The sequence below is a fragment of the Prionailurus viverrinus genome, chromosome F1, assembly GCF_022837055.1.
Source record: "Prionailurus viverrinus isolate Anna chromosome F1, UM_Priviv_1.0, whole genome shotgun sequence".
In the NCBI taxonomy this organism is placed as follows: domain Eukaryota; kingdom Metazoa; phylum Chordata; class Mammalia; order Carnivora; family Felidae; genus Prionailurus; species Prionailurus viverrinus.
The window spans coordinates 64,602,339-64,629,687 of NC_062577.1; the positions used below are offsets into that span (position 1 = coordinate 64,602,339).

The window sequence follows — 27,349 nt, forward strand, 5'->3', positions numbered from 1 at the left end:
TGTGGGGGAGGACACCCAGGATGCAAAAGGCCACAGAGAGCTCCTTGATACAAAGTGAAACCTTCAGACTTGGCCATGGTCCCCAAACACCTCAGCCTCCCGGATGTTTCTTCTCTGCACCCTGAACCCAACCTGCCCAGATCCCAGGAGTTACCTCACTGGATGATTCGAAATCCAGACTGTGGTCTCGAGCCCGCCCGACACAGACACCGAGCCCTCCTCTCTGAACACCCCTCCCTGTGTCCTAACAGCTCCCATGCTCCCCTTCTGTCCTAAGGAGCTCAGACTCTGTGCCCCTCGGCCTCACTGTCTCCCAGGACTAGTTTCTCAGACCAGCATCACCCCCTTCCGTTTCGTGGGCAGACTTCACACCAGGGTCTGTGCTAAGGGCTTTAGAAGCTTCATGACGGTGGCTCCTTGCAACGAGGCGTTGGCCGCGCACTCCAGGTAAGGAAACTGAGACTCAGATGATGCAAACACACCTAAGCTACGAGCACCAGGCGTTGAACACTCTCCATACACCGACTCACTGAATTCTCTATTTCAACAGACCACCCACGTCCCATGCCTGGGCCTTACATCCCAAGTTCCCTGTCAGTGGGAGAGGCTGCAAGCCCCTCAACGTGCTGATCAAGGACCCCTTAGACGGCAAAGGCGGTAAGGAGGGAACTCGGGGACCCTAAATCCTTCAAGAAGGAAATCCAAGGAGCAGCTGCAGCCATGGTTTGGGACCGATTCCGCGTCATGGTGCATCCGTGGTGGGGATAAATCCGCACCCGGCCTCACGACAGACAAAGAGAACCGACTGAGCAGGACGGATGAACACTGGACACCTCATTCGGTCGTCCCAGCACCCCGGAGGCCCGGCCCCAGCGAGCTCGGTTCTGCGGAATGCAGCAGCCAATCCAGACGTGGACAAGGCCTTTAGGCCCCCAAAATAGCTGACACAAAGCTCTTGAACGAAAGCCAGGTGCTCAGGCCTCCACACAAGAGCCTTACTTACTGAGCCACGCCGGACAAAGTATTCAGAGGCTGGCCTCTGATTTCCCAGCCCGTGGTCCGGGGAGGTCAAGGTGGGGCGTGGGCAAAAGGCCTTCTAGCAAGGCAAGCGTCTGGTCGGGGAAGAGAAAGCCAACAACCCAACAGCAAAAGACAGTAGGAGTCGAGGGCGGACGCAGCATTGTGTCATAGGCCGCTTGGCTCCAGAAAAAGGGTCACAATGCCTCCGAAGACGGTGTCTGGTGGCTGGCCCAGCCCTTCCACACGGATTCTCTGAGTCTATGCCCACAGCAAGCCTGTGAAGTAGGTGGCCAAGGAGAAGAGAAGTAGAGAGGCGAAGTGACCTTTTCCCTGACCACACGGGTTAGCGAGCGTGGGGCTGGGAGTAAAGGCAGATCTTACGATGTCTAGCACACCCTTCTCCTGTGCCGTGACGCCTCTCTTCCCTAGTGGCGACCATGAGTCAGCAAGAAAAGGCTACTTGAAATCTAGCCAACTCTGTTGAAAAAAGACAGGGAAGGACGTGGTCCTTTTTTAGATTTTTCATAAAAAGTGACACAGAGGGACAACGTTTGGCATTTGGGATACAGTTCAACTTCCTGCTGTCAGTTTTCCCTCCCCCTCTCTATTCCACCTGAATTCTGCTCCCTCCTCTCTCCTGAGCTCTCCTGAAACTCCTGATTGGGATCCCTGCCTCTGCTCATGGCAGTCTGGCCAAGGCCACAGAAGGAACAGCAAACTCTCCCGGAGGGAACAGTCAGGCTCTCCCAGAGGGAAGGCACACCCTTCATAGGGGGTCAAGGCCTCATTCCTCAACCCAAGCCCTGCCCACCCCCTCCTACGACACCAAAGACTCATAGCTACCTCATGTCTCTCGAAAAGCTGGTGGCTTCTGCTCTTGGGGTGACCCTGCGTTTCTGAAACGCCCTTTGTCCAGCCTCTCACTTGATGACTTTCTGCGTATCTTTACTTTTTTGGTTTTTGTAATCAAGCTTATTTATTTTGGGAGAGACAGAGCCAGCAATGGGTGGGGGAAGGGCAGAGAGAGGGAGGGAGGGAGAGAATCCCAGGCGGGTTCCATCCACGCTGCCAGCGCAGAACCCGACGTGAGGCTCGAACCCGCGAGGCCGTGAGATCATGACTCGAGCCGAAACCAAGAGTCAGGTGCTTAACTGACTGAGCCACCCAGGCACCCACTACGTGTCTTTAAAAACCCAGGCTGAGTTGCTACTGGACACTTCTTCTGGGTGTCCCTGCCATACCCACCTCCGTACGACACGGCCTCCGTCCTTGCGTCATCAGTCAGGATGCTCGTGGTTCAGGACTCCCACATCTAACGCAGCTTAGACACCAGGGGCTTTACTGTCTCTTCACGACAAACGCGACAGCGGATGGTTCCAGAGTTGATCCAGTGATGCCAAGGTTCTAAGTTAGCGTGTCTGCAAGGCTCTTGGCCCTCAAGGCCTCATTGTAATTTACTTCCCTCTGTAGACACCCTATCTCCAACTACAGTCATGGTCACGTTCTGAGGTTCTGGGAGTTATGACTTCCACATAAGGAGGAGGGGAGAGGGCGGACAATTCAGTCCTAACAGTGGGAGATGCAGGGTCGAAAATCCCTCTCTGGGAATCTCTCTCTTCAAGGGAAAATCTTTGCCAGAATCCTTCCAGTAAATTTACAGGGCAGGATTTGGTAACATGCCCTTTTCCTAGTTACAAGGGAAGCTAGGAAAGCATTTGCACTTTGTAACGGGAAGAGAGCTCTGCCAGCCGGAAGGAAAGTGTCAGGAAGCACCGTGTGGGGCGGGCTGCCGGGCTCTGGCACCTTGTGCCACACCGCTTCGAGCTGCCTGCTTACGCGTCCACCTCTCCCGTTGGGTTCTCAGCCCTTTGACACAGAAACCGGGGTTGCGATCATCTGTGTGCCCTCAATGCCTAGCACAGTGCCTGGTTCACAACAGGTGCTCAGCCAATATCTATCGAAGCAACGAACACGTAGAATTTAATGAACCAGATGAGCCTGTTTATGTGACACTCGATTAGGATATTAACCTCTGTCCCTACGCTTGCCTCACATAGCCTGTGGTTCACACCTTTGAAAGACCGTAGGGAGTATTGCTAACGGAACTGTTTCTACAGTCGGAGGAAACCAAGCTCTGTGAGCCGCGTCCCTCCCGAGTCTGGCAGAGGGTGTGTCCTGGCACCTGATGCAGGACTTGTTGTGGGACGAAGAATGGATACATGAAAATTAAAGTACAGAAGCTGGGGCACCCAGCTGGTTCAATTGGTAGAGCGTGAGATGCTCGGTCTCGGGGTCGTGAGTTCAAGACCCGCATTGTGCATAGAGATTACTAAAAAAAAAAAAAAAAAAAAAAAATGCTTTGGAAAGGGGCACCTGGGTGACTCAGTCGGTTAAGCGACCGACTCTTGATTTCGGCTCACGGTTTGTGGGTTCAAGCCCCCACGTCGTGCTCTGTGCCGACGACACAGAGGCTGCTTGGGATTCTCTCTCTCCCTCTCTCTCTCTTGCCCTCCCCCGCGCCCGCTCTGTCTCTCTTAAAATAAATACATTTTAAAAACTCTTTGAAAAATATCGTCCTACAAATTTAAAGAGTTACCATATTTTCTGGACAAAATGTCTTCCAGAACCAGGCATGCATTCTGCTCTGTCAGCACTTGTAAAGGGGCTATCGCGTCAGGCATTTATAGCACCTATTCTTTTTAATGTTTATTTATTTTTGAGAGAGAGAGAGAGAGAGACAGACTGTATGCAGGGGAGGGGCAGAGAGAGGGAGACACAGAATCCGAAGCGGGCTCCAGGCTCCGAGCCGTCAGCCCAGAGCCCGACGCGGGGCTCGAACCCACGGACCGCGAGATCACGACCTGAGCCGAAGTCGGACGCTCAACCGACTGAGCCACCCAGGCGCCCCTACATCACCTATTTTTATTCCACTGGTAAAGAACGGTCCTCGCGATCTCGGCCAACAGGCCCACGATGTCAGAGCGATTTCATCCGAGAAGTGAGGCTACGCCAGCAACCTGAGCAGCTGAGCTGTTGTGAGTGGCTGGGACTCTGGCTCGGCGCGGTCCCGGGAGGAATACCACCGGGCTGGGCTGCACAAAGCGTGCTGGCCGCCGGACGCCAGTTCTGTTCCACAGAACAGACTGCTCCACTGTTCCACGTGTCTGACCTTTCGTGTTCCGCAGAATAGGGAAGAACGAGCACCTAACTAATGAACGGCATCAGCTGTGGGGGTACGTGGCGGATCGGGTGGAGGTTCCCCAAATTCTGGCCTCCCCAACGGTAGAGAGCCTCTCGTGACTCCCATGCAATTGCTACTTCCCTCTCTGCATCCGGGTGAAGGCCTCCGTTGGCCAAGGCGTGAAGTACGTGAAATAAATGAGGACCAGGGACGCAGAAAGTTGCCACAAGCAACCGGGCTCCCAGAGGCCCAGAGGCCACCGAGTCGCCCAGAGCTGTCCCCTCCCACCCTTTGCAGACCCGGGGGACCCACACCTCCTTCACAGGGCTCAAGTAACGAGGTTCAATTAAAACGTTCGGGCTCAATTAGCGTCTCAGGGCAAAATATTTTCCACGAGGAACTTGAGAGAAAGTAACCCGGTTCGGGACCAGCTTGGCATGTAGGGGCAGGAGAGGGCTCGGTCTGCACAGCGTCGAAGCCGGACAAGACGGCACTTGCGCGTGTGTGTTTGCGCGTCTCCAGCGCCCTTCTCTGCGCCCGGGGTGTTTTCCCAACAGCCAGGAGGAGGACGTGCACGCCAGGCTGTTTTCCCTCCGCGTTTCGAGTTTTTCTTCTCTCCTTCAAATATTAGCAGCCCAGACTTCTGCTGCAAAATCAAGACTTGTTTTTATAATGACGGTGCTTCGTTTTGGTTTGTTTAATTGTGCCAAGGAACCTGGTGTTGAGGCATTCTTGCAAGCGCATTAACCCAGCCCATTGCAAGAATCTATTGTTCAGACAAAAATGTCCTGGCGGCACATGCATCGAGAAGTTCCGCCTTCTTAATTGATGCCAAAATATGATAGATTTCCAGTTCCTTACGATGTCCAACTACTTGACACGAACCCCCACTCCCCTCTCCCTGCGGCCAGCATAACCAGTACTTTTCCTTTGATGTTCTTACTTTCCACAGTGGCTTTAATTCTCTACCAGAGTCTCCTGCTCTAAGCACTCTGCTATTTGGAATCCCATCACCTCCAACTCCACTAACGCATCCTGCAGATCAAAGGTACGATAATTGAGGACACACTACGGGATCCTGCAGTGACTTCTGAACCCGTCAGAAAATATTTGATTGTGTTTGGAGTAGGTTCACGTCGACGTTTTAATGCATTCTGCAGAAGTCTGCCTCATGCTTGCTCTAAGTAGAGTCTCTCTACCAGGACATCATACAATAATATATTCCAATAAATCCAGATGATATAGACAGGAGGCTGGAATGAATAACAGATCAAAACCAACCATATAAAGTTGACAAGAAGTAATGTAATTCATGTAAACTCTGGCATTTAGACTTCGAGACGACTTAACAGGAGACCTGGACAGTTCTCGTAAGAAAGCCATAGAGATTTTGACTATCTACTCAGCAGTAGGCTATGGCCTCTGAAACAGTCAATCTTATCCAAGGCCATTTTAAGGTGGGGGGTGGAGGGAGGGGGAGAGAGGGAGAGAGGAGGGAGAGGGAGAAAGGGAGAAAAGAGAGGGAATGAGAGAGAGTGTCCAAAGAGAGAACAGCCCCACTCCATACTTTGCTAATCAGAGGAGGGCTGTGTTTAGTTACTGAAGCCACATTTGAAGAGGAAAAGGAAATAAGGATGTTTCTTCCAGTTAATTCCTTACAAAAGGCCTAATAGTTGCCTTCAAAGAACTGGTGGGTTGTCACATGGAAGAAACATTCCACTTAATCTGCACAGCCCCAGTGCCCAGAGCTAGGAGTCATGGGTAGTCATGTCAGGGCGACACATTTCAGCTCCATATAAGGAAGAGCCTTCCACAGTTAGGGTGATCTAAACGCTGAACGTGGATGAAAACGGGAGAAGCAAAGAAAATCCCAGGGTGTGGTAGCTTCTTTCCCTGCATGGTAGGTACTTAAGCACCTTTGTCTTATTATGGTGTTTCAACTGACACGTAGATTTCCATATACTCTTCTGCAGGTCTGATATGTTTTACAATGAGAAAACTAGGTTGACTAGGTGCTAGGCAAAGTGGTGAGCTACAAAGTAGTAAGGGTCCAGGCAGAGGCTGATGGCGAGGGGATGGGGTAATGACCTCTGACATTCAGTCCATCTCTAAGATTCTACACATCCGAAAATACGTGGGCAATTATTAAAGGGAAGCTTTTCAAAAGTATTTTTAAGATGATTGCCTTTCAATTAACGTTGAGTCGAGGCCTCGTTCCATTGTTTGCCGCAATTAGTACGGGCGTTTGCTAGACTATGATCCCAAGTCTCTGTTACAGCGATTATCTGGTTTATTGCCATTGTGTAATGAGAATTAGATAGACACAGTGTCTGCCCTCTTAGGACAACAAATGATCTAAAGAGTATACAGTAAGAGCCGGACACGAACAGTGAACAAATACAAAAGATAGCAAAAAGGTTCACGTAGCAAACAGGGCAAGGTTTCAGGCTTACAGGAGAGGGGACTAGGTACGCAAGGACCTTGGGAAGTGTGCCCTGGGTGGGTCAAGATCAGGAGCTAGCCCTCTGCTCCAGTTAACTTCAGTGGGCTTCCTGGGTGAAGCGAATTTTCAGAACGATCTAGATTCTGGCAATCGTACATTTGGTTAGGGGAACCTTTGTCCCGGGCTGCCAGGAAAAAGAAAAAGAAAAAAGTCAAGATAGCCTGAGTGGCTGGTTCCTCACGTCAACCCTGTTCTCCTGTTCTGTTCCTTCGTGATCTCTCACTACCGTCTCCCCCGTGCTGATCTGAGATGGGGGAACCAAGACCTGAAAAGGGGAAATGAGAGGAAGGGGTATTTGTGGACTGTGATAGATGTGGAGTCGGGGAGAGTCCTTGAGTCCCCGAGTCACTGCTAAACAAACACACAGGCTTTGCCCCTCCTGGCTGAGCTGTGACTCTGGGCCAAGTTACTTCTCCTTTGGGCTCACTTAACCTTTAATCTGGGGATCCCCACTCAAGTTACTGACATTAACTCCTCTATCTTTACAACAACCCTGGGTTGATGGGAAAAATAAACCAAAACACGAAAATCTTATGATCTGCTTGAGTCCAATGTGGTAAAATACAAATAATCCATAGCCGACGTTTATTCTTTCATAATCACTTGTCTTCACTTCACTGAAAGGGAACCTGAGTCACAAAGAGAGGAAGTAAGTTTATTCCATGTACACCCTCCAGCTTTTGGCTCTATTGATATAAATAACGTTCTAACAGTGTAGTATTTTTCTTTCTGAAACTTCTTGTCGTGGTCATTTTACGGGTGGGGATACCGATACTGAGGCTCAGAGTGACTGAAATGGACTGTCTCAAGGCAAGCCTGACAAAAAATATCGTGCCTGGATGAGAAACTCAAGAACCCAAATTCTCAAAGCAAAATTCTTTTCCGTTAGATTGCCACCCAGGTCTGAAGCATTAAGTTCACTTGAGGTTTGTGAAAGGTGATTATGGCTGTCTAGTTCAAGTTCTGGATACCAAGAACAGTGCGGGGTCTGGGGCTGGTAGCAAGAGGCATCACGGTCCATGACCTTCGTAAAGAGTTTAGAGTGTACGGGGGCGCCTGGGGGGCTCAGTCGGTTGAGCGTCCGACTTCAGCTCAGGTCCTGATCTCGCGGTTCGTGAGTTCGAGCCCCGCGTCGGGCTCTGTGCCGACAGCTCGGAGCCTGGAGCCTGCTTCGGATTGTGTGTCTCCTTCTCTCTCTGCCCCGCCCCGACTTGTGCTCTCTGTCTCTCAAAAAATAAATAAATGTAAAAACGAGTTTACAGCGTGCGAATGTGCAGCTGCCATCACGCTCTGTCCTCATCAAGGACGTCAACAGCGTCCCTTTTACAGACGAGGAGGCCAGGACTCGTTTAGCGGCTTGTCAGAGGACCCGGTTAGCAAAGGGCAGAACTGGGACTGAAACTCAGGCCTTCCGTATCCAAGTTCAGCGAGAACGCCCTTTGGGGGGGGGAAAGAGGCCGCCTAGTTTTTACTGGGAGACCTAGAGGAGATTAAGGGAAGGTGGGAAGAAGCTAGTCCCGGCAGCACCCCAGCCCGTGTGTTGGCAAAGATTACCGTCACCAGGCATTTCAAGTGATGACACAGAACTGCTCTGGGCACCGTGACGTCTACCGCAGCTCTGGCTTCTGAAGGCCTGCAATCTAACACCAACACACCGAGAAGAACAAACATGCTCACGACACATAGATGGCATCTACTGCAGTGACAGATCTGCCGTGTTAATCCCCTACAAGGGTAGAGAGGAAAGCATCTGTAGCATACACACGCCCAGATCGGTTTGGGATGTAGAGAATTGAAGGGCACAAATAAAAACGGGAACCATAAAAGAGAGCAAGCCGGGCAAAGAAGAAACACACGTACACAAGCAAATGCACGCACCAATCCGGGAAGGGTTTCTCGGAAGGAAAAATAAAACTGAGGAGTTCCTTTTCTCTTCTTTGAAAGGGAAGAAACAACGGTGTGGCGGGGTCATGGCAAGAGCAGAGGGGAGAGCGCAGGATTTAGAGCAGAACTTGTCCCAGGCCTATGGAACAGCTACAGAGATGGGGAAGCAGGGAGGCGGGGGCAGTGGACAAAGAGGGCCTTGAGCAAGTGGAAATTCGAGAGAGGTCACAACCTGCCTTGACTCCTCAGACTATGCCCAAGTGTCTCCACCCCCACGCTTTCAGAAAGCTCGTGCTGTGTGTGTCTCAGAAACAAGGACCCCCACCTTGTGGAAGCCTGTCTGGAGAAGAAGGCCGGGTGCCACGGTGAAGGCGTAGAGGACGGGGACCTTGAGGGTGCTGGGCAAGGGGTCTCACACCGTCCCCATCTCCCCAGCTTCTACCACCCAAGGAGGTTGCCAATGCAAAACTTATTCATCTGGACCCAGTAATTGTTAGAGGCTTCCCAAGATTTGTTTTTTATCAAACCCAAATCTTCCCGTTTGAGTTTGAGGCCAGTGAGGAGGTTCTTCACGTAAAGACTGTTGAGGTCTGCTGGGGCATAAACATTAGTCAATGGATCAGTTCAAACTGCAGCCAGGTAGAGACACCTGTTCCTCTCCGTTAACTGTGTTTACGGACTCGTCATCCTTTGTGACCCTAAGTAGTCAGAGAAGCAGCGGCAGAGAACCACTAGGAGACCAGGGTGAATAATATGCAGAAAGAGCGCCTATCCTCTAGTTGCCGGCCCCTTGCAGAAAGGGTCCTGGGAGATAAGGGGCTGGCTCAAACCGTGACAATTTGAGAGCTGAGCCAAAAGTTAACAATTTCAGACTTTCAGAGGAAGCTGCTCATTCCCAATCATGCTGGTTTCTGAGCTGACACAACCAATAAAATTTGCAAGGGTGGTGTGAGAATTTGAGGATTTTTATAATGATTCTTATGATTATTTTTGCCAATATTTGTTCACCTGCCATGTTTACAATGTGCTCTTTTTAACCCCCCCTACATGTCTTAAAGCATTTAATACAACCACATGAGCCGATACTATAGGAACTGACACAGAGAAGTTAAATAACTTAATGGGGGGGGGGTCACACAGCTAGTACATGAAGGCACTAGGATCCAACTACAATTCACATCATTCCGCTTAAATGATTTTAAAAAGAATGTTCAACCAAACATCTGATACTTACGTGTAAGACATTGTTCTAGGTACTATGTAGAAGATACAAAAGATCGTAGACAGTTCCTTACAAAGAGCTCAGGGTATAGCTGCAGGTATTGGTAATCTTGGTAATCGTCTCTATGGCACTAAAATTGTGCTCATTTTATTCACCTACATCGTAGCCTTTTCTAACTAGAAAAGACCTTACATCCTCAATGTTATTGTCCTTTTGTGGTTTTTGTTTTGGGGGGGGGGGTGTTTGTTTTTGAGAGAGAGAGAGAGAGAGAGAGAGAGAGGGAATGGGGGAACAGGGTAGAGGGAGAGAAAGACTCTTCAGCAGCCCCCACGCCGCACACGGAGCGGGACCGGGGCTGACCTGAGCTGAAATCAAGAGTCAGAAGCTCAACCCACTGAGCCACCCAGGTGCCCCATCCTTTCTTTTTTAAACAAAAAAGGCAACCTGAGGTCCAGTTAATCGATCAACAGCTAGAGAATGGCTAGTGGCAAATTCACAAGTGGAAGCCACCTTTTCCAACACGGGATGCTGACGTCCCCACGCGTCTGTGGCCTGGGTATATCAAGGCACCAGGGGAACACCAGGACAACACGAAGTGCCCTCTTCTGACCTCACACGCCGGTCAACTCCCCTTCAGTCCCGGGTCCCTCCTCCGGGGCTGCCGCTCTTATCCGGCCTTCCTCCTCCCTTCCCGACCGCCCACTCCCCACCCCCCCCCACCCCCGGTGACACAGGCCCGCACCCGCGCGCGGCTGGGGGAGGCGGGGTCCACCTGCCCGAGGCCCCGCACGGCGAACTACCCCTGCGACAAGAACGACCTAGGGAGGAGGCGAGCCAGCGGGCTCCGGACAGCAGGACCGGACGCGGCCCGCCCCTAAGGTCCCCGCGGCGACCCTCCCCCGGGCTCGGAGAGGCCCCTCGGCGGGCAGGGCGCCCCGACTCTCGCGGGGGATCTGCCCCCCCCCCCACTCCGCGACGGCCCAGCCCGGCCCGCCCCCTCGCGCGGCTCCCCCGGCCCGCCCGCGCCACCCCGCCCCCGCCCCCCGCCAGCGTGCGTGACGTGTCCCCGCGGCGTGACGCGGCGCGGCGCCCGGGATGGGGAGCGCGCGGGGGCGGGGCGACGGCCGCGGCGGAAGTCGGCGTCTGCGGAGACGAGAAGGACGGGGGCGCGGCCCAGGAGGGGAGCCCGGCCGGACGGCACCGCCCCGTTTCCCGCCCCCTGCCCTGAGCGGAAGTGACGACAGCGGCCGCCGAGGTCACTTCCTGCTGGGGTGGATGAGGAGGAGCCGGAGACGCCGCGGAGGAGACCGGAGCGAAGACGGGCCGCGCCGGGGAGAGGTGAGCCCCGGCCTCGTCGCCGGGCCTTGGCGGGCCGACTCGGAGCCTCGCGGGCGGCATCCCCGGGGTCGGGCCGCCCAGCGGGCCACGCACAGGCCCGGCCGGGCCGCCGGCAGCGCGGGGGCGGCAGGGCCCCGGGGTGTGAGGGGAGCGGGAGCGCGTTCGTGTGGTGGCTCCGCGGGGCCCCGGGGCGAGGCCGGCTTGGCCGGAGGCAGGAGGGAGACAGGCTCCGGGGGCCGGGACCCCGCAGCCGCGGGGCCGCAGCGCCGGCCTCGGCGCGCCTCGCCCTCCCGGGCGGGCCGCGAGCTGTGGAAGGGCGAGGGCCCGAGGAGGTTGCAGACGTGCGACGAGCGGCCTCGCGGGGACTCTGTGGGCGGCAGGGAGAGGCGTCTCCGGGCTCCTGCGAGGGGGCGATCGGGGAGCCGGGGGGCCGGGAGGAAGGTTCCTGGCCAGGTCCTTGCCGCGGCGGGACTTGCACCCCCGAGTCTTGCGGTTGGAGGGCATTCCTGCGGCAGAATGGGGGCCCCGCGTTCCGACGGAGCGATCCGGGGCTCAGAGTCCGGGGCAGCTTCCTGGAGCGGTGGAGAGCAGTGTTTTTCCTCCGTCGCGGTCGCGGAGATGGGAGCAGCCCGGAGAGGAAGCGCTGGCCTCTGAGCTCTGAGGCCTTGTTATTGTGTATCTTGTGTGTGGGACTGCGTGTCTGTGTTTGTGTCTGTTTTCTCCTTCCTTTGGGGTGTTTCTGTCGCCCTCGTTCCCTGGTCGTTTTATAGACTGAAACTTACTGATTATCCTAACGTATATGGTGAGAAAAAGAGCTCGAAGGACCTAGAGGAATTCTGGTTAGATGAAATTTCCAAGATCGGGAACTCGCCCCCACCCCACCCCACCCCACCCCGAGGCCATTGAGGCACCTACATTCCGGCCTTGAGCGCTCTTGTTGATGTGGGTGCTGCGGCCCTGTCATCCACCCTGGGGAACGGAGAGTGTGGCCCTGCCCCCTCCTGCCCGCATCTCCCTGAGGCAGCTTCACCCCTCCCTCCTTTTTGCTGAAGGGTTGACCGACACAAAGCTGCTTGCTGCCAGGAACAGGAAACTTATCGAGGAGCCCTAAGTCTGGGTGGAATTAGTTCAGATCAGCCAGACTCCTCCACCTCCCCAACAGAAGCTTCTCAGAAATGCCCGCCTTCTCCCCTCCCCGTTAAAGGGAGAACATGTAAAAATACCTCTCCAAGTAACGTAACTGTACATGTGGTGTGTTTACTTCCTGTATCCCACGGTGTTTTTCAAGAAGGAGGGGGCAGTCTCCGACTGGGAGGAGTTTCCTTCTCCCGTCTCATATAATTCGAAATAAATCAAAATCAGATGTTTTCTTGAGTGGCACAGGGACTTGGATTTTTTTCACCCTTTTAAACTGGTACATCTGGGTGAACTCAGGCATGTGTGTCTTGGCATCTGGGCCTGTCTGGTAATCGAAGAGAACGGTTTGGCTTGTTTTGGCTGCCTCTCTGGACCCATTTCACGGCACTCTTCCTTTTTTTTTTTTTTTTTTTTTTTTTTTTTTTTTTTTTTTTTTTTAACATCTGAAGGGCCGGTCTGGGGGAAGAAAGCAAATACTAAAGACGGTGTTTGCACTTTGTGGTTTGAAGTCAGGTGAGAGGTAATTATGGCCTTTGAAGCCAATGACCCGAGGACCATCATTCGATGACTTGGGGATTAGCAGTTTGGAGGTGACCTATTCGAAAGAAAGCGGGTTACATAAGGAGGGAAGACAGGGAAGGAAGGTGGGGGAAAGGCTGTGCCGGAAAACGTTGGGAGGATAATAAACAAATAGCACCTTAAAGTAATTGATGTGGCTTGTGTCTCTCAGCAGGAGGGTGAAAATGAAAGCAGGCTGTAGCATCGTGGAAAAGCCAGAAGGAGGTGGAGGTGAGCAGAAGTTAATCATCTCTGATGTACCTGGAACGTTCCTCCCGGCGTTCCTTTTCTCTCCACTGGGGCTCTGTTCACAGATGTCAGGCTGTGACCAGACGGTCTGACTGGGTGGATACTGCCGGCACAGTTGTGGGCTTGTTTCTTATGAAAGCATATTTAACGTGTCTGGTCACCGCACCTTTATCCCGGGCTTGAGTCTCCTCCCTGTTGGAGACACAGCTCCACCCTGGGGGAGGGGGCAGGGTAAGGGGTCTTTCCGCTCTATTTTCCTAAAACGTTAGTTTGTCTTTCCCGTTTGTTTCTGTTGGAACTCTCATGCCCTCGTGGAAAGTAGGTGTGAGATTTAGTAGCGTAGGAAAAGGCGACAGGTTGGGACACCTTGGTGCACCGGTCCGGCTCTAGCAGATCAGATGATTGCCCCAGGGAAGGTGACGCGCCTTTGCTCTCCCCTCCCCTGTTGTGTCAGCCCCAGCTGACCGAGGGGGTGTTTATGGCATGTTTGCACAGCACTCCTGAGATTCTGAGCGTCGGGGTGCGAGGTCGGGGATACTGATAGGTGTGTGCCCGACTCCTGACTACCTTGATCTTGCCCTTTTCACGTTAAAGGGTATCAGTTTCCCGACTGGGCCTACAAAACAGAGTCGTCCCCAGGCTCCCGGCAGATCCAGCTGTGGCACTTCATCCTGGAGCTGCTGCAGAAGGAAGAGTTCCGCCACGTCATCGCCTGGCAGCAGGGGGAGTACGGCGAGTTTGTCATCAAGGACCCGGACGAGGTGGCCCGCCTCTGGGGCCGCAGGAAGTGCAAACCACAGATGAATTACGACAAGCTGAGCCGGGCCCTCAGGTGAGGGAAAGGATTCCCAGATCCACGGTTTGAAGAGATTGGAAGGAGACGAAGCAGTTGGGTGAATGTTGGATAGAAAGGGTATCAGGTGGTAAGAGACGGCTCTATCGAAGTGAATAGCAACGTGTGGCTTTAAAGTGGGAGTATAAGCGCTTCTGGATCTGAGTAGCACAGGCACAGGAGGGAAAGGCATATCTTTGGTCATATGTAGGAGGGATTCCAGCGTGGTTGGCATCGGATCCTGACAGACAACCGAGTCCGCTCTGCAGTGGGCGAGGGTGTGTGGCGAAACATGGATTGGAGCTCACTTAGAATCCAAAGGATGAGTTTAGACTTCCCTGTTAGAGGTTGGTTAGACTTTCTCTCTTTAGGCTTTCCTAGAAGAAACAGAAAAGTGAGGCAAGCACACGGGAGGAGGGTTCGCTGGATGGCAGTGACCTCACCTTTCAGCAGCCATATCTGGGAGCTCCGTTGTCGGTCCAGAGGTCGCTCCAGCAGGTCTAAAGATTGACCACTTCAAGGTTTCTTGGGTTCTTTTTTTCTCCCCTTGTCAGTTTTTACATCTCATAACCCGTTAGCCCTCCAGGGGCCAGAAGGTAGGTTATGACCCGTGCTGCTGAATAGATGCGACGCCAGAGGCTCCGGGTCCGTTGAAGCCCCTGCCTCTCTTCCTTCGTAGCGACCTTGAGCGTCAAATCTGTGGCAGCTGTGCTGGAGCCGCTCTCATCCTCGTGAAAGTGAGGCAGGCCAGGCCGACAGCAGTTTCCCAGATCAGGGTACACGACTGTTTGACCTGCCACCATCAAACGGTTCTGCGTTTCTGTGTCTGCGCTTTGCGCTCAGGTCTCCAGACTAGCCTTATCAGGTCTCCCAAGAGACCAGTCTGCCCCCACCTGGGCAAGGCGGCGACATACAGTGGGATAGGAAGGAAACAGAGAATGGAACTGAAAGTGTAGAGCGATGGACGACAAAATGTGGCTGGGGCTGGGATAGGCGTTCAGGATCTGAGAGTGCGATTGTCTTTGTAAAGCCCTAGCCAGGCACTAGAACCTAGTTTGAAAATGGAACGGGAAATGGAAGCTCTTAGGTCTCCCAGCCCTAACCTGAAGGCCAGGCTGCGGAAGGATAGTGACGTTGCCACGTAATTTAGAGCAAGAACCGTTTGTCTCGGTGGTTACCTAAGTGTATCAAGAACTGTCAGTAGCTAGAAGGTAAATTGACATGTATTCCTATTTTTACAGATACTATTATAACAAGAGGATCCTTCATAAAACAAAAGGGAAAAGATTTACTTATAAATTTAACTTCAACAAGCTGGTGATGCCTAACTACCCATTCATCAACATCCGGTCAAGTGGTAAGAAGCAGACTGTTCTGGGGGGCAGGGGCCGGGGGGGATGAATTTTGAATTGAGAAAGGATTTTAAAAGCCCAAGTCTAAGACCTGGCATGTTGAAGGATTTTTAGAAGTGCTGAAGTCAGGTGGATTGCCTCCAGGGTCTTGTTCAGGTTTCCCTATTTGTCCCGTACAGGGAGTGACAGCCTCTGCAGCCTCAGAAGAGGTGTGTTTAGTTGTGTCTTTGGTTCCCTTTTCTACATGTTATTTGTATCTCCCAGATATTCTTGCTCTGTCTTCTTTAAGAACTATGTTCCACAGGTCTGTGTTCATCTTTCAGGTCAGAACTCAGAGTGTTAACACCCTGCCCAGAGGCTCTTTCATAGACGAGGGCCTGTTTCTACAAACACTTCCGATTTTCTATGAAACTACCAAGCTCTCCCTTATCGAGTGAATATCATCAAAACCACAGCATCCTTAATCACAGAAGGGGAGGTTCATATGTTTGCAGTGAAAAGCAGGGTCTTTGATCTGCACTAGCAACTCCTCAGAGACTAAGATCTGGGGTTGTTTGACCTTCTTTCCTCTTACGTGCAGCAAGGCTCCCTCTAGACTCTCCTCTAACCACTTTCCATCACCACTCCTCACGAAGAGTTGAGGTCTGCCTCTGCCCGTGCAGAAGGCACCCTCTTAGAACGGGTTTGCTTTTGTTTTGTTTCAGATGGAAGTCTTATCCCTGTCCAAGAAAACAGATTGTATTTAGTTTCTGACCAGCCCATCAATACTGTGTTTTTGTGGAGTTGTGTGTTAAGGCAAAGAAATCTGATTGTAATTCTGCAGATTCTGAGTTCTCAAAGTTGGAAGAAACTTGAAAAATCAGAGCGGGGGTGTGGCCGGGAGAATATACTGCTGAGATCCATTGTAGATAGGTGATTACTACACACAACAAGTTAGGGCAGTTTTAGCTTGACTCTCCTATCGGTAAAGTCCTGTCTCTCCTGTAGCCACTCCCTCCTATCCCTGGGGCATGCGCTTAAAAAAAAAAAAAGTGGTATTGGAATGCATCTCTCTAATTACAACCTGTTTTCTTTCCTTGTGCCTGAGGGAGAGGTGTTAGGAAATCAGACCTGTTCTAGTCACTGGAATCTTGTTTCCTCTGTTTTCGCTCCTGTCCCCTTCTGCGTACCTAAGGGAATTGAGACTATGGATGGGTAGTACACCAACAATTTTGAAGAAAATGTTGGTGTTCCATACCTCCTGCCTGAAAAAAGGTTCACCGCTTTTGTTTGGACCCACTTTTTCCTGTTGAAAACCCTGAAGTCCAGCCAGCCACTTGAAGAGCCTGGAATGGGACACATCCATTAGCCCTTGGGAGTTATATGCTTTTCCGGGGCAGGAAAATCGGGCGCCTCACTCTGTGAAGTCTCTGGTGTGCTAGCCCAACAGTACCGGCCTAGCACAGCCTATTCTCCCTGATGAAAGCAATCGGACCAACCTTGATCCTTAACTAAGCTCAGGACCCTGATCGAATGAAAAGTCACAGGGAAAGGAAAAGAGTATACATTTTGTTTGTGTATACCACTTGGTTGCATACGTCCTGGGTACAGATAACTCCAAAGAACTGGAGTCATCAGTTCATAAAGGACCTTTACCCAGACCAAATGTTGTTTCAGGTTTAACTTTTATGGTGACGGAGAAATGTAACATTTATTGAACAACTGCTTAATGGAGGTACTTCTGCTGGGTGTGTTTATGAGTTCTGTCATTGAACTCTCCCAGCCTACTAAACTATACATCTCCAGATTCACATCTTACAGATGATAAAATGACGGATGACGGCAAAGTCAGAGATTGATGAGGGCAGGTTGAGTAGAGTTATTGTACAGAGTTGTTGAATAGTTTCTCGGGAAACAGTTCCTGAGAGACTGAGCTATTGACGCTCACTCTTGTTTATTATTAATAGGTCATACTTTCCTCCCCCAAATTGGGATTCATTCGTTTGCTCAACAGATAACGTGTTAAGTCCTGAAGACAAAAAGAAAAGATTACGGAGGAGTTCTTTCCCTCAAGGAACTTAAAATTTAGCGGGAGAGATCAGATATATGAGGTCTAGCACGATTCGGAGTAACGGTGTGAAATGTGATAAGCACTCTCCGTAGCAGAGCCCTGTGGATTTTGATTCTGGAGGTCAGACGGGTCACGTCCAGATGGTGGCGATATGTGTGTGCTTTTAGGAGACAGTAGATGCTGATGGTAACATACCCAAATAATACAGAAACTTAGAGTGAAAAGCAAAGTGAGCGCTCTCTTCCCTTCCTGGCAGTCCTCGCTGTTGACAGTTTAGGGTACGGTGCTTAACATGTGGGTGGCGTCAGAAGTACTTCTACGTACAGCATTTCATGTTTATCTTGAAAGCGTGCTATGAAATACGTTATCGTATATGTGTCTTTTCACGTTTACTGTCTTTGCATCAGAAACATTGGGAAGATGCAGAAGGTACTAGTGAAAATGGTTACCTGTCAGGGAGGGGGGTGGGCAGGACAGGCCATTCCAAGGAGGGATTTGAGAGCTCTCACTCTGTGCCTCCCCACCCCCAGCCTGGGTGTTTACAGTTCTCTTTATTTTGGAAAACTTTAAACCTATGGAAAAAAAATTGCAAAAAATAGAACGGTGATTCCTCCATCTAGATTCACTAATGGTCGACGTCGTTGCCACATTTGCTTTTTCTCTCTTTTTTTTTTTTAAGTTTATTTTTGAAAGAGAGATTGAGAGAGAGAAGGCTCTGTCAGCGCAGAGCCTGATGTGGGGCTCAAACTCACCAGCGAGTCTTTTTGAGGTTAAGTTGCAGACAACACGACATTTCTCCCATGTTCCCCCCGTAGGTCCAAGGACCTTCTCTTCCACAACCACAATAACATTAACACACCCAGGAAATAAGACATTGCTCTAATGCTCTTGTCTAACATATGGTACGTAATCAAACTACATGTCTTTTACAGTTTTTATTTTTATTTTTTTTTTCTTTTTTTAACGTTTTTTATTTATTTTTGAGACAGAGAGAGACAGAGCATGAACGGGGGAGGGGCAGAGAGAGAGGGAGACCCAGAATCGGAAACAGGCTCCAGGCTCCGAGCCGTCAGCCCAGAGCCCGACGCGGGGCTCGAACTCCCGGACCGCGAGATCGTGACCTGGCGGAAGTCGGACGCTTCACCGACTGCGCCACCCAGGCGCCCCTACAGTTTTTATTTTTAAACGATGATTACCGTGTAGTAAACAAATTACTCGTTGTAACAAATAGTTAACATAGGTAGCTGTGTGCCAGTACTGTCCTAGGGACTTTATAAAAATATTAAACCTTCTACTTACTATTTTTTTTAAGTTTTTTATTTTCATTTATTTTGAGAGATAGAGAGCAAATAAGGGAGCGACAGAGAGAGAGAGACAGAATCCCAGGCGGGCTCTGTGCTGTCCACACAGAGCCCGACTCGGAGCTCGATCTCACGAACCATGAGATTATGACCTGAGCTGAAATCAAGAGTCAGACACTTAACTGACTGAGCCACCGAGGTGCTGCAACCCCTCTAGTTTTTATAACATGAGGACTAGTCCTTTTACTATCCATTTTACAGGTAAGGAAACTGAGGCACAGAAAGATGAGTAGATTATCCAGAGTCACACAGCTAATAAGTAGTAGGGCGAGGGTTTGAAAGTAGGCAACGGTCCTGTTATTTCCATCTTGCAAAAGGGAGTTAAAAGCCAGTTGGTTACAGGTCACAAGGTAGAAGGTGCCAGACCTGAGATTCAATGTCTTTTTTTATTTTTTTTAATGTGTATTTATTTTTGAGAGAGGGAGAGGGAGACAGAGTTTCCAGAATGGGCTGTGCACCATCAGCACAGAGCCCGATGGGAGCTTGAACTCATGAGCTGCGAGATCAGGCCCCGAGTCGAAGTCGGACGTTCAACTGACTGAGCCACCCAGGCGCCCCCAGAACTGAGATTCAAACCCAGATTTTCCAGCCTTGCCACCCAGATTTCATAGTGGCTCCTCGAAGGCGGTCTTGTTCTAAAGCAGTGTTATTCAAAGCGTTTTAAGCAGCAAGCTCAGTTTTTCAAACAAAATCTTAGATTTGTTCTCTCAGCACATCTACCCCATAGAAGAGTGTTGCTGCTACTCAGCGTGGGAGGCGAGGGCCCATAGTGCTGCCCCAGCACGTGTGTTCTCTGTTCTTATTGCAAATCAGCATACCTTAGCCTGTGTGGAGAAGGAAGTAGAAGTTAAAAAAAAAAAAAAGACTGTCTAGGAGACAGGACCTTCCTCCCTCCCTGCCGCTCCCCAGAACACACCTTCCAAACACATAGAAGGAGCTTTTTTGCTTTTCGGTACATGTGCTCTTAATACAAAATTAAGACGCAAATGAGTCCAAAAGAGAATTTTAGCCACTAATAGGCTGGTAGAAGAGATCCTTTTGGCCTGAGACGACCTTGATGCTACTCGGATTGTATATACAAGGTCATCTACCAGTTTTTCCAGTTGTAAGATTGAGTTACTGGCTTTAGGGGAAAAAGGCCCTACGGAGCCGTTTCCGCGGAACTTCGGTTTCGGAAATGCTACTCTGGCACAGTTCCTCAGTCGCGTGTGCCTAGAAAGCCACAGTGCACAGCCCGGCCACCTGTAGAGTCCTGGCTGAGGATGGCCCATGGTGTCAGCAACGGAAGGGGGCAACTGATGGGGGCGCTTTCCGACCACACCAGGCCTTACACCCTCTTGTTTCTTCTCCTTGGTCTGGTACTTTCATTCACTTGGCTTTTCTTATTTTTTCCTTCTCCCGTATCTCCGCCTCAAGAGTGTAGAAAGCCCTTCTGACATCATCACTGATAGAAGCCACTGGTACCTCCCAGGGGCCCAAAGGGTCTCTGAGGCCTCAGATGGCATCCCTTTCCTCTGACTTGTTTATAGAAGGACCTTGGGGGGAGTTGAGAACTCGCAGGCCTCTGAGGCTGATGTTCAGTGTGGTGTTGGTTTTTGCATCAGTTAAAGTTTCGGTACCAGCAGGCAGACGTGGGAGAGGGGGTGGTAGGTCCTCCGTTTTCTCCCAGCCTCTTCAGTGCTTGAAAGCAGGATGGGAACGGAGAGCATTATATGGAATTTGTTAGAGGAAAATAGATTTACAGACATCAAAAAATACTTGAATCTCCGTAGTGATTGTGTATCAGAAATGACAAAGGATCTACCACAGCAGCTCACCTTAGTAAACACGTGGCCTTTTCTTTTTTAAGCTGTTTTTGCTCTTAAATATGGTCTTGTTCGTGACCTTGTATGTGAGGTGCAGAGTCTTTGGGCTTTTAATGCATTGCTTTACATACATGTCCTTTCCAGTTTTGTTAGTGTTTGATTTGCTCGCTTGTTTTATTGATACAGCCCAAACTATGAAAGTGAAAAAGAGGGGCACCTGAGGGGCTCAGTACATTTTTTTATAAAAATAAAAAAAGACTCTTTGCAAAGCTGAGAATTGCAACAGGTGATACACGCACAGTAGTTTGAGTCGCCGAGGAGAAGGCTCGTGTGCCCATCTGTGCGTCCCGCTGACCCAGACTGGGCCCCGACTAACCCGTTGACCCCCGGCTGCTTTATTACATCTAGTTGCAAACAACGGGGAGTCCCCACCGTGGTGGACATGATGTTGGAGGACAGACAAATAAGAAATGTGATTTCGGACGCCCGGCGGGCAGGAGGCTAGGGGAGCCCACAGCAGCCGCCTCCTGGGGAGGGAGCTGAGCTGCAGCTGCTGGGGGGGGGGGGGGGGGGGGGGGCGGGGCAGAGCACGTGCTTCCTGCTGTGAGGAGCTGTAGACGCCCCCCCCCCCCCCCCCCCCCCCCCCGTGCTGCTTATCAGGCTGAGCGTGCCGGCGGTGGGTGACCAGTCCTCTAAAGTGGCCTTTGTCTCCTCCACCCCCACAGGTGTGGTCCCCCAGAGTGCGCCACCAGTGCCGACGGCCTCTTCCCGGTTCCATTTCCCCCCCCTGGACACCCATTCTCCGACGGGCGACGTGCAGCCCGGGCGGTTCTCCACCGGCTCCCTCGCCGCTTCTGGCCAGGAGTCCGGTAACGGCGCCGAGAGAAAGGCGGAGCTGCCGGAGCTGGACGACGGCTCGGCCGCCGACTGGCGCCGGGGCGTGGACCTCCTGTCCTCACGGAGTGCCGTCGGTGCGGGAGGAATCGGCCATCAGAAACGCAAGCCGGACATCATGCTTCCTCTGTTCACCAGGCCCGGGATGTACCCTGACCCCCACAGCCCCTTCGCCGTCTCTCCGCTCCCTGGCCGTGGAGGCGTTCTCAACGTCCCCATCTCCCCAGCCCTGTCCCTGACGCCCACCATCTTCTCCTACAGCCCGTCCCCGGGCCTGAGCCCCTTCGCCGGCAGCGGCTGCTTCTCCTTCAACCCTGAGGAAATGAAACACTACCTTCATTCTCAAGCCTGCTCCGTGTTCAACTACCACCTGAGTCCGCGGACATTCCCCCGTTACCCGGGCCTCGTGGTCCCGCCTCTGCAGTGCCAGATGCATCCTGAGGAGTCGGCCCAGTTTTCCATCAAGCTGCAGCCCCCGCCAGCTGGGCGGAAGAACCGGGAGAGGGTGGAGAGCAGCGAGGAGTCCGCCCCCGTCACTGCTCCCCCCGTGGCTCCCGTCCCCCCGAGAATTAAGGTGGAGCCGGCCTCCGACAAGGATCCGGAGAGCCTCGGGCAGTTGGCGCGGGAGGAGGAGCGCTCCCAGGAAGAGGGCCCTGTGCCGGGCAGGACCACGGAGGAGGAGAAGGGCACCCTCTTTGCCCGCCCGGCTGTGCCGGTCTGGCCCTCCGCACCCGTCGGCACCCCGAGCGAAGAGCCCCTAGAGGTGGCTGAAGACAGTGAGGACAGGCCTGGCAGAGAGCCCAACGCGCCTGAGAAGAAAGAAGACGCCCTGATGCCCCCCAAGCTCCGGTTGAAGCGGCGTTGGAACGATGGCCCTGGAGCCCGCCAGCCCAGTAAGAACGGCGCGGCCCTCTGGAGGGGGCCGGGACCCCGGGGCTTGGCCGCGGCCGCCGACGCCTAGAACTGGCGGGGGGTCGGGGACCGTTTGTACTCTAGTCACACGCGTCCGTGTATTTATGTAGCGAGATGGGGGGTGGGGGGTGGGGGGAGGGAGTTAGACTGGTTTGATCATTCTAGGGGCATAGACTTGTATTTTTATGTTTGGGGGACGGGATGGGCATCTTCTGTTGTAAATTAGGTGGGGTATGAACACTTTCCCTGGTGAGTAGCACGCGGGGAGGTCGATGAACTGAGAGGAGGAGGGGCCTCCGCTTCTTGGGGAGGCTCACACTTCCCGACAAACTCTCTCGGGGGCCTCGCTACGCCTGGCCCCGTCTAGTTCAGGTTCCAGACTTCTTTTCTATTGTATTTATATATGGAAAGCCATTAATGAATTTCTTTTGCTCTGAGAGATACACGTAAAAGGGAATAGGGCGTGATCAGGAGGGTGAGTGGGGAGAGCCCATTCATACTATGGGTGTCGCCTGAGATGTTTCTGTATAATTATTTCAGGGGAGGAATGAGATAACCTGTCTTACTGGGACGGGGGGGCGTGTTCAGATGTTGCTTTTTTCCTCTTTTCCTTTGTTGTTGTTGTTTGGCGTTTTTTCCTTTGCTTTAAAAAAAAAAAACGTTTGCAGGAAACATGAGACGTTCGCGCCGGTCACAGGCGGGGGTTGGGGGTTCCACAGGGGTGGGGCCGGGGGCCCCACTGCAGGTTTCTCAGACTTACCCCTGCTTCCCGTAGTGAGGAGCCGTGAGGAGCTGTAAACTCTGGTTCAGGGAAGCAAGAAGAGGGCGGGAGGACATAACCCAATGCCTTTAAAAACAAAACACATACAAAAATGATCTTCATCTTTCCTTCTCCATCGTGGGTTTGGAGAGCCAGGCTGCAGCGTGGCCGTGGGCGCGCCGAGCATCACGACGTGGGAGATGTCTTTGCGTTGCGTCTGGTTCTCTGGCTGTTTCTTAAGTCGAGCCTTAACAATGAGCATACTTTCACCTGATACGGGTCTGTCGGCAGAAGCCCAGAGAAGGGCACGGACAACTTTGCAGACAAGCCAGGAGCGTCGAAACAGGGTTAAGTTTCGAGTTGGCATTTAGTTGTTCCCCTGAGCGTCACCGGGACGGGAAGCAGGACGGCGGGATTGTGGGCGACAAGGGACAGGTGATACCTGGAAATTCAGAAGGTAGCCGGGGTGCGAGTGGATGTCGGCGGAGACTGAAGGGCGAGGCGGGCGGAGACACAGAAGGCGGCCAGATGCCAAGAGCCTGGGGGGAGCGCGGGAGTTGGTGTCCGTCTTGTCGTGGGGTGCCGTTCCTGGCGTACCCATTTCCCTAGATTGTTCTAATCCTCCTGATCAGCTGGCCGTCCCCCCGCCCACCCCCCCCCCCCCCCCCCCCCCGTCCCGAGACTCCAGTTTACAGATGGCGAGGAGCGGTTTCTCCATGGGGAATCCCCTTCCCTCGGCACGAAGGAACGGGAAAGTACTGCTCTTAAATGAAGTGAGAGAGACCTGACTGGGGGCAGAGAGAAGCCACAGCCACCCGCGTGCACACACGCGTAACTGCGAGGTGTGCCGAGATGCCGGACCGGCTCGCGTCTGCCCAGCGTCCAGGAGGCGGGGAGAGAGGAGATGACTCCCCACCCGACAGAGGCAGGGAGCGGGCACAGGGACGCTGTCTAGGAAGTGGCGAAATCCCTGACTGCACCTTAGCCTGAGGAAACTGTATACTAAGAAGCATTCAAAGGTTGTCTTTTAATGGGAGGGGGGGAGGGTCTTTTTTAAAAGAGTGCATGCGGGAGGGGCGGGGGAAGGTCAGAGCAGGTGAGTGGGTTGGTAGGTGGCTTGGGATGTCTTGAGTCCATCGTGCTATTCTCTGGCAGGTGTCCTCGTTCAGATTTCCAAATAGTGACTTGTCTTTCCCTAGGAAGGGCTCAGGAGAGTGGTCTATCAACTCAGGCTTTGGTCAGGCTGCAGAGGGCTCCCCGTTCAGCCTCCTTGGGGTTGGTTATGTTTTTGTCCGTTTCTTTCTCTGCACCTCTTACCTCGGATCAGAAAGCAAGCCCAGGCAGGTGGAGGAAGGATCTCTGCGTGGCATTGCCCAATCTAACCAGGGTGGCTGGCCGGCCCCCCTCCCTGTCCATGAGAGGGGGGGGCCAGCACGTGTCGGTATGAACTCAGGAATAGAAACTCGAGGCCTTTAAAATAAGAGGGAGGAAAATCCGTGATGCATACCTGGAAACCCCTGGAACCCAAGTGCCAGAATTAATTCCTAGATGCTGCTTCTGTGTGAACAAAAAGTCACCGCTTTTACACTTGAAAAAACACACTCGAAAAACGTTCAACTCCATGAGAAATGTTTTTTGGCTTTAAGAAATTGTTTGGTGTTTACTGTTTTCTTTGGCTGCCATTCCTCTGGTAAATCGTTGGTTGATCTGCACTGTGCGCGGGCTGGCGTCGGGGAGGGCCCTCCTACAGAGCCAGACTTGCTCAGGAAGGGGACCGGGAACGGGAAGTCATCGACATTTCCCGGGGCAGTGGGGTGGGAGGTGCCTCCTCACCCCAGGGGACCCATTCCGGCAGGCACCCGTCTCCCTGGCCCGGCACAAAGCCAGTCCTAGCTCTTTGCGCCGCATTTCACCCCTGTCCCGCAGCAGGCGGGGAAAGGGGGACGAGACCGGGCCTGTTTCTCCCGTTCCCCCCACGTTTTGCTGCGCCAAACCTTTCGGACTTTGCAGATCTACGTCTTGGATTTCATCAGTCAAGAACTCGTTCATGCAAACAGTTTGCTTTTCTGACTATAGAGGGAACAGTAGTGGTCTCCCAAGGGCATCCGGCGCTGCTGAGCTCCTCCTCCTTTTTTAAAGGATGGCTAGGTGTGTAGCAGGCGACCCACCAGGTCCCTTCACCCCAGTTTTCAAGCTGCACTGCGTTAAACCCAGCTCGCCAGCCGACAGGGAGACGCCGCGCCCTAGTCCTCTGTGGGCCAAGAGACCCTGCGAAGCATTAAAAAGTAGTTGAAGTACATCACTTCTCACCAAGCGGGTAGTCGGTTGGCTGTTCGTCCCTTGTTTTGGGGGTTTTTTTAATTTATTCCATAATTATGTTTGTACTTTTTATTTTGTAAAGGGTAATGGAACATACGTTTTAAATTTGCTTAGAAGAAAATTTTTGACCCATTCTTTCGTGAGCAGTTCTCTTTCTCGTTTCGGTGGGGTGGGGGGAGTCACGGCTCATTCGTTCCGACATAGCTAAGCATTCTCTGAGTTACAGAATTGCGAGGCAGGGATCTGGGAGTGAGGCGCTCACGCGTGGGGGAGGACTTCTAGGCGTGGCTGCAGCAGAACCAGCGTGCATGTGTGCGTACGTGTAAGTAACCGCCTCCATCGTGCAGTGCCTTTTAGACGTTCCTCTTTCTATAAAGTCTTCAAATTTTTGCATATATATTATATATATATATATGATGTAATGTTATAGAAATATATGTATAATATACATATTTTTTCCAGGGGTATCTGATAGCTCTGTATTTTGTTATGGAAGTTGAAAGAGAAAAAGTATTTTACCTCAGAAATTAAAGTTAAATAAAAAAATACTTTTAAGTAACGCCTGCGGGGTGTCGGTGGTGTTGACGCGCCGGGGCGGTCGTGGCAGAGAACTCGCCGAGCCGCGCCCGCTCACCCTCCCTGCCGCACGCGTCCTCACGGGGTGCCAGCGCGGTGACGGGCAGGTCTTTTAACCGCCTCGGGGGCTGTCGAAACCCCGGCGGCAGCGGCTGCAGCCAGACGAAGGACACCTGACGCCGGGGACACGAGTTCGTGGGGGGAATTTTGACCTCGGGATTGTTTGGAGGGTCCGGTGAGAGTCTGTGGCAGGGGCGCCCGCCGACTCAGCCGGTGGAGCCTCCGGTTCTTGATCTCGGGGTCGCGAGTTCAGGCCCCACGTCGGGCCTAAAGCTGACTTTAAAAAAAGGGAAGAAGTGCACGGCGAAGCTGGCCCCGTAGGCCGCGGGCTGTGCTGTGCGATTCCGTTTCTACGAAGCGTCCGGGAGAGGTGAGTCTGGAGACGCAGCCTGGCTGAGCGGCTGCGAGGAGGGCAGCGTGACTGTGACCCCTCGCGCGTTCCCAGAGGGACAGGAGCGCTCTGCAGTTGGCGGCGGGACTCGCACGACGATCTGATAAAGCCCGCAGGATGGCGGTCGCTGCGAAGGGGTGAACCCCGTGGCTTGCGGTTGTACCTCCGTGAAGGCGGTTTTGTTAGCTTGTGGTTCCTCGGCAAGCTGGCTCCGGTTCCGGGGAAACCAGCGGAAGATGACCATCCGGAGGCAGGAGGGGAGCCCGTGGGATGTCGAATGTCCTGCCACACCGCCTGAGAAAGATGGTGCCACGCCCTGTAATCTCGTCGCGCCCCCCCCCCCCCCCCCCGAGCTCCCCACGTTCGCAGAAGCCCAGCCAGGTGTTGGGTTTTACTTCCGCGAGAGGGTCCTGTGGGTCGGGAAGGCCCGGACATAGGAGGTGCCGAGGCCGGCCCGCAGAGCCAGGGCGGATCGCAGGAGGTCTCAGGAGGGGCCTGGAGGTCTCACGTTCTCCCGGGCCGGCCGCGGCCACACCCTGTGTCTAACAGGAGTCGGGGCCGGCCGCCGAGCGTGGCAGTCCCGGCCTCGAGAGCCCCCCCCCCTCCCCGAGCCTGCTGGCACCCCTGCCCATGGAGAGCAGGGGAAGGGACAGTGACGAAGGTGGCTGCTCGAGGCCGGAAGCAACCCGGTCAGGCTGGGAATGAGCGTGCGTGCAGACCCCGGAGCTGGGAGCCAGGCAGCCGGTCAGAACACGGTCGATCCGTCCTGTGTCGCCGCCTCCGTGCACAGAACTGGGATTGCTAGATGCCGAGCAGAGAGAGAGGTGAGCGGGGCAAGGCGGCGGGAGGGGGAAGGGAGGGCTCAGCCCCTCAGGTGGGCGGGCTCCCGGTCACCTCCCTGTCCCACGCGCAGCCCCGCACAAAGCCTGCGTTGTAACCAGAGCA

The 27,349-nt window shown here is 53.0% G+C and overlaps 1 protein-coding gene across 2 annotated transcripts; it reads left to right on the forward strand.

Moving 5' to 3' along the window:
- Nucleotides 1–11,051: 11,051 nt before the first annotated feature.
- ETV3 (ETS variant transcription factor 3) lies at nucleotides 11,052–22,986 on the forward strand. 2 transcript variants are annotated; one of them, XM_047840840.1, is made up of 5 exons: nucleotides 11,052–11,148; nucleotides 13,016–13,074; nucleotides 13,687–13,924; nucleotides 15,166–15,281; nucleotides 21,218–22,986. In XM_047840840.1, the coding sequence occupies exons 2-5, from the start codon at nucleotides 13,029–13,031 to the stop codon at nucleotides 22,345–22,347; spliced, it is 1,530 nt and encodes a 509-aa protein (XP_047696796.1). In that variant the 5' UTR covers nucleotides 11,052–11,148; nucleotides 13,016–13,028; the 3' UTR covers nucleotides 22,348–22,986. The 2 variants fall into 2 exon arrangements, with proteins under 2 accessions (XP_047696796.1, XP_047696798.1); XM_047840842.1 differs by having other exon boundaries at nucleotides 11,095–11,148; nucleotides 13,019–13,074.
- The last annotated feature ends 4,363 nt before the right edge of the window (nucleotides 22,987–27,349 follow it).